Source organism: Lagopus muta, chromosome 5, assembly GCF_023343835.1.
Source record: "Lagopus muta isolate bLagMut1 chromosome 5, bLagMut1 primary, whole genome shotgun sequence".
NCBI lineage: Eukaryota > Metazoa > Chordata > Aves > Galliformes > Phasianidae > Lagopus > Lagopus muta.
This window is the reverse complement of record NC_064437.1, coordinates 61,365,554-61,379,187: the sequence shown is the minus strand read 5'-3', so window position 1 is coordinate 61,379,187 and position 13,634 is coordinate 61,365,554. Positions and strand designations below refer to the sequence as shown.

Genomic DNA, 13,634 nt, shown 5'->3' with positions numbered 1-13,634 from the left:
GTAAATCTTGCTTCTGCTAGCAGTGTTTGCATTTTGCAAGTGCTTGAACAGCGTATTTTAAGCGATTTTCTTGAATGAAATATTTTGTTGGCCTAGAACAAGGCACAAGAAAATTTTGGCTTGAACGTGCATTGCTTGTGGAGTGACTGCTGATTGCTGTGGAATGCTGCCTGCCTGGGGGATGAACCCCAGATAAGGGATTAGGGACTGTGTTTGTACATATAAGTATCCTGAAGATGGTTTCAAAGTTGTTTGTCAGGGTAACATCTAGGTAGAACCACTCCCTCTGCAACCAATCTCATAGACTAGCAACCACATTCCTTAAATATGCAGCTTTAGTGTGGCTGACAAAGGAGGACTCACAAAGGCATATTGCTAGCAGTTCGATTGAATTTGAAAGTATGGTGAGGGACCAATTTATCCTTCTGTATTATAAGAGCCCAGTGAGAATTTTGGATAAACAAGCAATGCAGACTCAAGCTCCATCTTCTATTTGCACGTTGTGATAAAATACTTTTAGACTAGCAAATTCTTTTCTTTTTTGTGTCTTTAAATATGCCCTTATGTGGTTAAAAGGAAGTACAGGGCTTTTGAAGGTTGACTTGAGCAATACAATGAACATGTACCTAGTTTGAGCACTCAATTCCTTCTGCTCCCCTAAAATAATAGGGGATAATTTGATATTTTGGTGAATGTGTCTCCTCAGCAGGCAGACACAAGTGTATGCCTATATAGGTCTATTTACGAGCACACACACTGTGGCTGAGATGTTAAAATGGTGATCTTTAGAGAGGAACAGCCCTCAGATTTCAAGATGGCCTAACTATCCACAGCGATCTATATGTCGCAAAGTCACTGCTAGAACTGCTGATGTTTGAACTGTTTCATGTTGTTCCATGTGCTGAGCTGTGCTTGTACTGTGTGCTAACTCTGCGGCATGATTATTCCCTCCCGAAATCCTGCAATCCAGCTCCTGAAAAGGAAAAGGAATATCCAACATCTCCAGACTACCTGGAAATAGCAATTTACTGCATAGGGGTCTTCCTGATTGCCTGCATGGTGCTGACGGTCATCCTGTGCCGCATGAAGAACACCACCAAGAAGCCTGACTTCAGCAGCCAGCCCGCTGTCCACAAGCTGACAAAGCGAATCCCTCTGCGCAGACAGGTAACAGAAAGTAGATAAAGAGTTTGAAGAACTTTTATCAATACCCAAAGCCAGCACATCCTTTAGTAGGAACGTTGGAAGGAGGAATAAGGGCGCGTGAAAGGAAATTGTAATGAGGGTCGGATTTGGCACCAAGGAGACTGGCATGGGAAGAAAGTGCATCTTGCTGCAGCAATCTCAAAGGCAAGAAAGTCAGGGATGTTGGAGCAAAATGTGAAAGATGGAATATATTCTGTATTAGCAGTCCTATAGATGGAAAAAAAATGTATTGCAAGTAATTTGGGGCCTGACCCCACAGCTTGTTGAAGTCAATGGAAAATTTTTTGCTGACTTTGGAACAGAATCCTGTTTAATTGTGTATTTATGATGTTTCTAAGGTGACTTCTATTGTAGTAACTAGGTATCAGATACAGAGAGGTATTTTTCAGGAAGAGGAGGAAATTTCATAGCCAAGCACCCAGGGAACACCTCAAAATGGAAAAGCTGCAATAAAGTAAAAACAGGGGCAATATTAAATCAGATCTCAGGCAGCTGATTAAGCTGCTGATGTTTCTGAGTGAGAAACAAAAGTGAAAGTCAGATGTGAAATGCACACAACACAATTGCACAAAGCATAATTTGCAATTGCTTGTTGCTGGCGGTGAGCATTGCTGGAGAGGGCAACACCGTGAGCAGCAACCCAGCTGAGCAGGTAACATGCCTTTGGCTTTGTCATAGGCCATCACCTGCCTGAACAGCCTCTATTCTACAAAGTATGGCCTCCTAAAGACTTTGGATCCAGGTCTGGCCAGGGCAGCGTGGATCTGAGGGTTTAGTTCAGGTCCATCTGCAACCTCATGGGTTGGGTTGAATTTCTGCATGTGGTTCTTGCAGCCAACCTGGGATGTTTTCACTATCATAACAATATCCCTTCCCTCCTCACTGTAGGTGTTTGATAGTTTGGATGCACACTTGGGGGATCTTGGACTTGGGATTTCAAATGCACGGCTAGAAACATGGCAGTGAAATCCCTATGTTAAAGTGTTGAAGATTGTCCCTTATGTTGCGGTGTCTAACAAAGTCTTGGTGTGAGGGACGTGACTGTTATCCAATCTGAAAAATATTTGGTTTGTTTTATAAGCAAAAATGATCATTCTTATTTTCTCTGGCTGGCTTTGCCACTTTAAAAAAAAAAAAAAAAAAAAAAAAAAAAAAAAAAGTTTTAGTCATTTGCTTGAAAATCACCAGAGAAGAGAGGTACGTTGGCCTGTGAGTATATCCCAGAGAGATGAGAAGCCTCAATTTATGCTCAATTTATGCCTCTGTAGCTAAAACTCAGTGTAGTTTTGTGGATAATGAGGGCTTTTCAGAAGCTGTACACTTAACTAGGCAGAGAATGATAAATATCAGCTGCTTAGAGAAAAGACATTTATTAGACTTCTGCTTGAATATAAGAGTATCATAATAACCCAGAGATGAATGGATGGCATAAAAACTGCTTGAGGTTTGGTGTGAGCTCAGTTGTGTCAGTTGCAAATGGTTCCTCGATGGGAGAGTGTTATTTCACTGTGTGACACCGGTGCCAATCACTGCCCTCAGCTTTGCTGTTTATCATTAAATGATGCAATATGGAACTTCTCCAAAGCTATTGTTCTCACAGAGGACAACATCCTTGTCATAAAACATGCTTGTCAAGTCTGTCATTTCACTTGCTTTTCCTCAGCCATAGCAAAAAATGGCATTTTGCTTTTAAAAGTGGGAGAATATATTTGAAGAACAGTTCGTTTGAAAGTGGGAACCCCTAAGCAAACCCTCTGCAGAAATTCCTCCGCTCTCAATTCTCCGGATTACTCCCTCACTAAGAGGATCTTCTCATTCAAGGGCTCTTCTGCAAGCACATCTTCACAGAGGAAAAGAGCTACTGTAAATGTTGAGAAGAAATCTGCATCTTTGTTCTGATGGTTTCACTGATCAGCTCACTAATTGTATCAGGTTAAGGGAGCAGGATAAGGGGAGCAGTCCCTGGTGGCTTGCTTGTCTGCCATGAATATTCCTCAGACATGGGTGCAGCAGGCTTTCATTTGTCTGTGTGCTGTGCTCTGCAGGAGAGGGACAGAGGAATGGCCAAAAAGCTGAGAGGATAAGTGTGAGTGAGCAGGGGGAAGTGCTTGTGACAGGTAGGTGGTGTGAGCGCAGCAGAGAGCCTGGCCACTGGATGATTTGGTGGGATTCCAGGGAAATGAGGCCATGGTTTGGGGAATTCATGATATTGTCTTGGAAGCTCTCTGCTGTGAGGTCAGGCTCCCCAAGGATGTGGGTATGAAAAGAATACTGGTTCAAGAGGAGGCATTTGCTTGGCTGTGATGCCATCTCGTTTAGGAGTCTTGCTTGCTAACATGTGGTTTGATTTGCAGGCCTGGATTCTCATACATTGGCTATTTAGTCTGAGCTACTATGGGATTTTATCACTTCTTACATGCAGGCATTCTTTTCCTGCCAAAACACGATTCTCTTCACATTCATAGGAAGGATCATGATGAAGTTGGGAATTATCGGTTCCCTCCCCCTGCAGTCCTACCCCTCACTCAGCTCTGGTTCTTGCTTTTCAAGATAGAAACTGCTCACAGGGAAACGTAGCAAGCAGTTGCAGAGAGCTGCAGTGCTCCACTGGTATTGGCCGTGTTTGCTTGGGAGTGCCAGCTCACCAGGCAGTGGGAAGAAGCACTGCAGGACTGAGCTCACACACCAATCTGCAGCAGAGGCTGCAGCTGATAGATTCCCTGAACTGATGGGCAAAGTGCAGGCATTGGTAGGAGGTGCAGTTATTTTGTAAAGCTTTTGGACCTCTCAGTTTTGTGCTTGTGTGTGTGCGTGCCTTAGGAGGAAGAACGATTTTTTTTACTGTATCTTAATTACGTTAATGTTAATTTACACGTGCAGGGGTTGGTGGTTCTAATCCTGTATAAAGGTATGGTGCATACATTTGTGATGAGCAAAGGCTGATCGAGAGCAAGACTTCAGCTCACCAGGCAAAATGGCTGTGTTCAAAATGATGTTGGCAGCTGGAGCCAAAGAGAAATCTGGATCAAGTAAAGTAACACAGTATTGCATGTAAGATTGAGCTGTGGAAGTTTAATTCACTTCATGGAATGGACTCTGAAATGCAAAGATAGATACGTAACTTGTAGTAAGATACGTTCCAAGGAATTTACTGCCTTACATTCTTTAGTTTCTTGCTTTATCCTTTGGTTTCTCTATATGGAAACTATTGCCTACTTGTATCCTTTGTTAGTTTGTTGCTGTGTGTTTTGAAATCTGTTCCTGAAGGAGTTGTGCTATGCCAGTGCTTACCTTAGGAATCCTCAGGCGCCTGTAGCAAATTTACCTTATTTTGCTAGATCCAGGCACTCAGATGGACTAGTTTTAACTGCACTACTTACCAATTATATACGTGTATGCAGATGACTTCAAATTAACTTCTACAGCAGAGCCTTCAAAAAAGACTGACGATTATAGGAAGTCTCTGCATGGCTGCTAAAATCTCACAGTGTGAGTGCCAGAGCTGACAGATACAGGCTTCAGGATATAGCATAAATCATCAGTGGAGGAAAACACCCTTCATAATCAATTACAGACAATTACACACTGCTCTGCAGCTGATTTTTCCACATAGCATCTGAAGATTCATTTAAGTTTTAAATGCTGCTCTGCTTAAAAATGCTTGTGAAGTATTTATCTCAAAGCTGATTAAATGCAGCATGTTGGCTGAGAGACAAATATTTAGTTAAAATGGGGATATAATAATGCTAAGTACGAGGTTTGGAGACAGTGGGCTTTTCTCCTTCTGAAGTGCAGGAATGGGATTTGAGATGTGTCTGAGGCTGATATTCTGCTTGGTTCTGTCCTCCTAAGAGCAGAAGGCACACAGGAAACATGTTATGGTGGAGGACTGCCTTCCTCTTGAGATTAACATATAGCACAGTAGTCCTTCCAGTGTTCTGCTTGAGTCGAGTGGACTTCTGCCTTCCTTTCTTTAATCAAGCACCCAAATAACTCTTCAGGGTAACGTAACCACTTAAAACAGGCACTATAAATGTGGTGAGTAGGCATTGGAGATGTCTCATTCACCTCTATCAAGTGCCCCTTGCTTCATTCCTCCTGACCAGCGATGTGCTAAGAGAGAAACACCTCTTTGTGGGCTGGGTGGTTGGCCAAGAAGGTTGAGCATTTTGGACAGATGTCTGCCTTCTGCTTTGCAGCACCCAGTGGACCCAGATGTGGCTTTGGGTCTGTACCCAAATATAATTGCAAGCTTGTTGGGAAAACTGAACATGGCCTATGATACCCCTTTGTTGCTTTGAATTGTTGCATAACTGAAAGCAAAAAGAGTACATGGAACTAAGGAGAAAGCAGCTCTGCACCCTGAGGTGTGTGGATCGTGGCAGGAACACCAGTGGTTCTCTAACCTGTGTGAACGGGGGAAGCAGCAGGCTGGAAAAAGGCTTCCTGCATCCTCTTACTTAAGCATACCCACGTAGACTAAAATTGACCATGCCTACTGAGCTTCGAGTATGTAAGACTTTCCTCATTGTTTTATAGTGCACTCTGAAGCAGTGAGATGCTAAGAGATGTGTTCGAAGGTTAATTACTTACTATTGTGTAAAAGGGAAAAGACTGTTTTAAAACAGAAAATCTCTTTTAACTGAAGCCTAGGTTGGCTGAGCTTTTTCTGGAGCAGGCTTTTATAGCCCTTCAGCTCCTATAATTCTTGGTGTGCTCCAGCCCAGTCAATCAGAAGGACGTTCCCTGGGAGTGCAGTCCATTTTTCTCCCAAACACTTGAAGGGTTCCTCTGGATTTCTCATCATTCCAAGTGAGTGTACTTTGTTTATCTACAGCATCTCCAGTCAATCTTTTATTTATTGTGCAAAGTAAACATGTTCAGCTTTGTTGAATGGGAAATCGACTGTCATTCATCTATTTTTCTATAGTATTATTGTTATTATTTAATGTCTGTGTTTGAAATGTCTCACCAGGGTATTTCAGTTTATTGCAAGTTTACATTTCCCAGTTTTTACTACTGTAAGGCTGCTGAATTGTGAGTTTTAGAGTTAGAGAAAAGACGGAGCTTTTGCAGAGATCTAAACAGTGTCAGTAAAAAATACTCTATTATGAGGAAAATGACCCTGGAGCATTTTTGGCCAATTTCTGATGCACAAGGGCACCATCTAAATTTGCCTTTATGTTGTCCCATGGAAAGATGTTGGATATATATAAATGTCAGGACTTGAATAAATATAATGGTAGAATGGCCGGAGAACAGGGGGTGGATTTTGAAAGTATGGAGGGAAGTGGTCATAGGGAATTTAGTAGTAGGTTTCCAGTGAGAGAGATGAAAAGATGAACGAAATGGGAGAAAACTGAAGTGCAGGTGAAGACCTGCTGTTGATGGAGATTCGCACATTTCTTAGTGCTGAGCTGATTCATTCCGTGGAGCATCACTTTTAAACTGTAGTGAAATCAAGAAAATAAGTAGGAGTCTATTTCTGGTGCTGGTTCTCCGGCTGACTTGCCATGCAGATCTGAATGAGCAGTTCAGCTTCAGCAGGTTCCTGCTGTGGGCTGGGCATGGCAGCATCCCTCTCCAAGGGCACTGTTCAGTATTCATTTACTGATTTATTTACAGCTCCGCAGTCCACATTAATAGCAGTTTTCTGTTTGGATCCCAAGTGGTCACTGTATTTATTATTGTAGAGGAATGTGCCAGGTACTTTTATTTGCTGAGAATAAATACTAAGGCTAACGTTGGTGGGATGGATGGGGGGAGGAGGTCCACCTTCCCTGGCTGAATGGCAGCTTTATTTGTGCAGCTGTACTTCTTGTTCCTGGGCGTATCTCAGGAGTAGAAGCTGGAGTTTCTGATCTCATGGAAGGTTCTATCAGTCAGCTTCAAAACCAGTTACCAAAGTTAATCTTTTGAAAGCAGCCCTTAATGCTTTCTTCCTTATGAAACCCTTTTCCAGGCTTAGTGTTTGATCTGTGACAAAAACTTGTCAAGAGCCCAAACCTGTTTGATGGGATGGTCTTGAAGTTGCCTACCTGCAAAAAGGCATCTAAACCAAAAAATGTAACAAGGTCATCATGAGAAATTTGAGAGCTTTAACCTTGTCTTGTCAAAATACGTTGTGCAAGAGTGTGTCATGGTCACAGAAGCCTTTCAGCTGTGCTCTAAGGAGCTTGAGTCATTCAGTGGGCAGTGACTGTAATTGTTAGTTGGACTTAATATAATTGAGCACTTATCAGGTGTCATTGAAACAAGAGGATTTTGTGTTCGTATCACTGTGTATCGCTGACAGGATCTGTTTGCTTATAAGAGCTTTTTTATCTAGCTATAAGACCTCTGGCACAAAACTGTGGCCCAGTGACGTTTTACATAAGCAAACCTGGTGCTAGAGTTGATTCCAGATGATAAGGAGAAAGGCCAAGAGCGATGGTTGTAGCTCTGAGCTGCCACCGATGATGCTGCCCAAGATGTGTCTTCTACCACCTGATGTGAGGATGGGTGCCAGAGATGGCATTGCAACACAGTCTTCGCCATGGTTGCCAGCTTTGGGCTTGGCCTGAAGAGAGGTGGAGGATTCATGTTTCAAGGAGAGGACAGAGCGGTTATGCAAGCAATTTTGGATGTATTTCTGCCATTTTTAAGACAGCGGGTTGTTTGCTGGTGTAAGGGAAGATGCACCTTATGGAAGATGTGCCATTTTCACCAACACAATTTTTGTTACGTGGATGGAGCAGCTGGTGCCTCCATTTTTAGAGTACTTTACAATTAAGTGGTGCTCTGAGAAAAATGTGGGCTTTTTTGAGGCCAATGATGAATTCCAAAGTGAATTGTATTTTGAAGCATTGGACGTGAAATGTTTTGTTTTTTAACGAATTCTTTTCTGCCTTGGCTGCGGAATCTTTACTTCAGTTTTAAATGAACTAAAATTCTTAAGTACCCCCTTACCATTGTGATAGCTTTTTGATAGTTTCAATATTCAACATTTAGGAAACATACGAGAGGAGCCTACATTTCTTACACATGCCTGTGACCTTGGTCATTGATGCTAGTGGATTAAATAGGGGAACATTTTTGAAAATGCCATTTGCCAATTAAAAAATGAAAATTTTGGTTTAATAGCAACACCTAGAAATACTAGATTGTGTACTGATCTCAGAAAACAAGTGGTGACAAGGGAAACAAGAAGTGAATGGAAGATACTGATTGGTAATTTCTGCTCACGGTATAGGCTGCCACCTAGATACCTAAGGTTGGTGATTTAAATACTCACTTGATTAAAAAAAAATAATAATCCAGTAAATTGGGAGAAATATTTATACAAATTCCCTTCTGAATGAATGCTTTTAGAACTCTGCATCTGTGGGTTTGAAACTCTGAGACAGACCTATATTTGGGGCAGCAATTGGAGTCAGTGCTGTGCTAACGTGTGAGGATTAATGTAGGATAGTGCTTTACACATGAGTTCAGATTCAGCCACTCTTCACCCTAGCACCACTGTTCTTAGCTGGCTTGGTTCTTATATGTCACTGCTTTTCAGATATTGGGCCAAGATTACATCTCTGCCTTTCTGTTTTTTGCATCTTGCATTGCAATAACAGGTGTCGGCTGACTCGAGCTCCTCCATGAACTCCAACACGCCTCTGGTGAGGATAACTACTCGCCTCTCCTCCACTGCTGATGCCCCAATGCTGGCAGGGGTCTCGGAATATGAACTACCAGAGGACCCAAAATGGGAGTTTCCAAGAGATAAGTAAGTAGCCCTTTTTCCTTACCACCACCTAACGTGCATCCGTAAAACATGACATGGTATGAGAGGAAGCCTCTTGCTGAATGTGTATCATGGTTGCTTTTGTTAAAAGAAAGTCTCGATTACTTGAACCTTCCCTGAAGATCAAGATGTATTCAATTTTCTGCGTTTTAATTTTTCAATAGAAATGGAATTTTCTCTGCATGTTGTTTGGGTTTGTTTTCACTGCAAACGAGCAGTTGAGAGAAGCCCAAGCAATACCTCTGTGTGCTAAACCATATTTCTCAGTAGTTTAGTGCATAATTGATCAATGTTTATTAAAGATGTGATACGGTATAAAACAGGAGATGGGAAAGTCTAGAAAATGGTGTTAGACAAACAAAATGAGCTGCTGAATGAGCAGAGGCATAACCACATTTCTTAACGTGAAATGGACATGTAAAAGAGATGGTATTAACACAGGTGAGGGCCATGATGTTATACTGAAGTTGATACTAACTTTAAGAAGTTTTCAGGAGGCTTTGAGAAACTGACATCTTCTGCCCTAGTGTTCTTTGAAAGTTCAGTGCTATGCCTTTTGGATAGTAGAGCTGCAATTTTGAACCTTCTGACAACTGTTCTGGAAATTACTTTTAATTATGCAGCTGAAAACTAGTGGAAAACACAGTAATTGCCACCTGCAGTATTCTAGTCAACAGGGGGGCCTGTATACATACTCCATACCCTTGGGGGATACACTAAATGCGGAAAATTTTAGTGTGCTAAACATTTAAAACTGGCATTCAGCACAAGTGTAGGTGGAGCGGATTTCCAATGAAAGGAAGCTATTTAGAGGCAGTTTATTAAGTTGGGGGGCAGCAGGCACACAATGAGGGGTTTGTTACATTAGTCCTAGCAGGGCAATAGCACATAAATTAATCAGTTTCCAATGCAAATGTTTGTTCTCTGCCAAGATCCTAAATTCAAATTCAGTTCTGGATAAAGTGCAGGATGACCTCAGCATAGCATTTGCTGCCCTTCAGTCTTTGCACCTTTTTAAGCCAGCGTTTGCTTTAGAAACCAATCCAAAACAGATTGAGGAGTTCTCACCACGGCTAAGATTGTACTTGACACAGTGTCCACGGATTGCTCTGGGGAGAAAGTGCCCTTCACCTCTCCTTTATGCCTGAGCAGATAAGCAAGTGGGGTTTGCAAGCCACTTGCCCCAGTCTAAGAGCCTTCTGTTGGTGCATGGCAGTGTGGGAAAATATAAGGCCATGATTTTCACAACCAGCTTTACCTACATTATATCTGTGAGTCCTGCTTGTGGCCATGGAAAGCCACAACTATAGCAGCTTGGTTATGAAAATGTTTGCCAAAAGCTGGCCAACGCATTGGATAATGCTGACTACTACAAGTTCATCAAACATCCTTCATGACATCTGCTGCAGCGTTGCTCTGCAGTTCAACAGCATTATCTGTGGGTAAAGAAGACAGAATCTGGCCCATGAGCTCTGTGCTGGAACCCAAAAGATTTGGCTCAGAGGCTTTGAAGTTTGTTGTATTTTATTTTTTTATCCACCTCAAGTTGAGATGGAAGCCTCTGTGCCTATTACAGCTGAGCTGGTTTAGCATCCATTACAGAGTGGCATATGCAGCTGATCCAGATAGCGATGGCTCTTCTCACAGGGTTCTTTACACTGCTGCTGTGATGTGAATGGAGCTTCAGTTTCCTCAGTCTCTGCTTCCCACTCTGAGCTCAGCATGGATGCTGCAGGAAGAGAGGCATCTTTTGCTGTCCTCATTCATGACATCTGTGGCAGCAGCAAGCCTGTAGCCAAAAACCAGCCTGTGGCTGGTCCCGTCTCACCCCTTCAAAGGATCAAAGCACTGGGGGAATGTGTGAAGATGTAAGAAGAGTGATCTTGCTGTGGACAGGAGGTTGTGGAGAGAGCGGCGTGCAGGGTGCACCAAGCCCTGCCAAGTGCTTTGTCCTGAAGAAGGTGCTGCCTTTTGTTGCTGGTCGTGTGGCTGGGGAATCGAGGCCCTGGGGCAGTGGAACTGCAGAGCAGAGCTGGCAGTGGCTCAAGGCACACGAGCATCCCCCTGGTTCCCCCATATCTTTGTCCTCCCGCCCCTTTCCTTGCAAGAAGACGGCTGTCTGGCTGCTTCCTCAGCTGCAGGGAGGAGGACAGGGGTGATAACGGGGCTGATAACCACCCACAGCTGAGCTCAAGCACAGCCTCTGCTGCGCTGTTCTCTGTCCTGGCTGATCCCTTAGGTGCAAGAGATCATTAGGCAAACATTCATGACCCACATCCACAGGCAGAAAGCAAAAAATAGGAATTCTGAGCAAAAGTTAGGCTGACTGTATGTTTGACTGCTCCCTCTCTATGCTGGTATATCTCAGGGTTAGTGATCCTGAAAACACCCACGTGGTTTTGATACCACCCTTAACTACACAAGGCATCAGCTGCCTGAGGTTGAACAAATGATGACGTGCACAAAGAACCCTTTCTTCCATCTCCTCACAGTCTGCATGAAGAAGCAGAAGACGTGCCACACCAACCACCACAAGAAGCCAGACTGTGCCTTTCATTCCTGCACTCTGAACTTCAGTTGCACCCAGATGCTCTGCAAGTTCAGCCCATGCACCATGCAATGCAGCCTCTCCTGTTAGAGGCAGAAGGGCAGCTTAAAAGCTGGGTTTAGCAACTGATCTGCTGGTATTAGATGTTCACTATGGTGTCACTGAGAAAACAAACCGTGGTGTGCATGAAAACCAACACATGCCGTGCATTTCATTAGTTCCATATGATAATTGCTTAGTGCTGCAGTAAGTTGTTGAAAGCCTTTTATATTTAGTTCTGGAATTGTGCTGGCTGTGCCCCTGCCCCAGATGCTGTGTGTTAATCCCCTGTTTAACACCTCCAGGCTGACGCTGGGTAAACCCCTGGGGGAAGGTTGCTTTGGGCAAGTGGTGATGGCCGAAGCGGTGGGGATTGACAAAGACCGGCCCAAAGAAGCAGTGACTGTGGCAGTGAAGATGCTGAAAGGTAAGAAGATGGGCTGAACAAGGTTTCAGCCTGCTTTCAGCCATGAAAAGTTTCCCTTGCAGTGTCTGAGCTCTGTCGTTGTGGGGGGGTCAGAGTGCACATAGCTGACCTCAGCCTTCGGTGGTTTGTGGTGTAAATCTGGGCTCTTGACAGCCTGTTTATCTTCAGCCACAAGTATTTGGACGTGTTGGTGTTGTGCGAGTTCATAGCAGCAGCTGTCTGCATGCAGATCCTAGCCCAGGTGGTTAGTGACTGTTCGTTTTGAATTTTATTATGAAGTCAACTTTTAGGAAAGACATGGTTTTTAAAGGCTGATAGTTAAGGACAGGATTTTAATGCTTTGTATTGGTTAACGTATGATTGAAGAAGCAGTCAGTCTGTCAAAGAGGCTGAGACTAATCTTTATTAGGACATAACACATGGCTTTGCACAGTGCACAATGTGCAGCGTATGCGAGAAAACCAACCCCATGTTCTACATTTCAAACCACATGCTGGTGAGTCATAGAGATGCTCAAGCTGGCACAGCAGAAAGTAGGAACTGAACTTGTGTCTTGTGCAGATGATGCTACAGAAAAGGATCTATCCGACCTGGTGTCAGAGATGGAGATGATGAAGATGATTGGGAAACATAAAAATATCATCAATCTTCTTGGAGCCTGTACCCAGGATGGTGAGTAGAGAAAAGAAACTAAGCCAGGACTTTCACACGGGTCTCCAGAACTCTCATTAATCATCGTTTTTCAAGAGTTTTTAAGGAAACTGTCATGCTGTGATGGGATTTCTAGATATTTCCTTAGCTTAGCAGCAATATTTTAACTCCTGTGTCTCATTATATTTGCAGCTTTAATATGAGAAAGGGCACTATATCATGTGAAAAATCGAATCCCTAGCCATAAGGAAAAATGACATTTTATAGTGACTTTACTCACATCTGTCATTCTGAATGGTCAGTCTTGTTTTAGCAAAATTTGTGCCCTTTGAATTTGAAATGAGCAGCTTTATTATTTAAAGACAACAATGTTTTTTTAAAGATAATTATATATTAAAAGTTACGCAGAAAGACATACAAATTCTGGAAATTAGAAAATCTATCAAACACAGCAAAAGCATTTCTTTAGATCTTGTGACATTTTGGGTCTGAAAATGTCTGTGTTTCAGTACATGGCATGGTCTGGAAGGAATAGGATTTAGGTACTTTCAGTTGCTAATGCAGCTCTGCCACTATCCTTCTAAAGCAGCCTTGGCCAGCCACTTAGAGAAGCCCAGTCCTCCTTTTTGTTCAAGTTGTGCTTAGTGGATTCACAGTTAAACATTTATTAATCCAGTTTGTTTATTGTAGAGCACCCGAAGGTTCTCTACAGAAAATCATTTTACCTTTTGACTTTACTCCAGTTTTGACACACTTCTGTTTATCCCAAGGTCCACTGTATGTGATTGTAGAATATGCTTCCAAAGGAAACCTGCGTGAGTATCTGCGAGCACGCCGGCCTCCTGGGATGGAGTACTCCTTTGATATTAACAGGGTCCCAGAGGAACAGATGACATTCAAGGACTTGGTATCTTGCACGTACCAGTTGGCAAGAGGCATGGAGTACTTGGCTTCACAAAAAGTAGGTAGAACTCAGCAAATGCAACACAAAG

At 43.0% G+C, this 13,634-nt stretch overlaps 1 protein-coding gene across 2 annotated transcripts in view; it reads left to right on the top strand.

Annotated features, from left to right (window-relative positions):
• The window catches only part of FGFR2 (fibroblast growth factor receptor 2), a 75,099-nt gene that overhangs the window by 50,403 nt on the left and 11,062 nt on the right, over positions 1-13,634 (top strand). For both annotated transcript variants that reach the window (XM_048945103.1, XM_048945102.1), the window contains exons 9-13: positions 971-1,167; positions 8,808-8,959; positions 11,870-11,991; positions 12,553-12,663; positions 13,413-13,603. In XM_048945103.1, the coding sequence (XP_048801060.1) occupies positions 971-1,167; positions 8,808-8,959; positions 11,870-11,991; positions 12,553-12,663; positions 13,413-13,603 (773 nt within the window). The remainder of the gene's footprint in view (positions 1-970; positions 1,168-8,807; positions 8,960-11,869; positions 11,992-12,552; positions 12,664-13,412; positions 13,604-13,634) is intronic.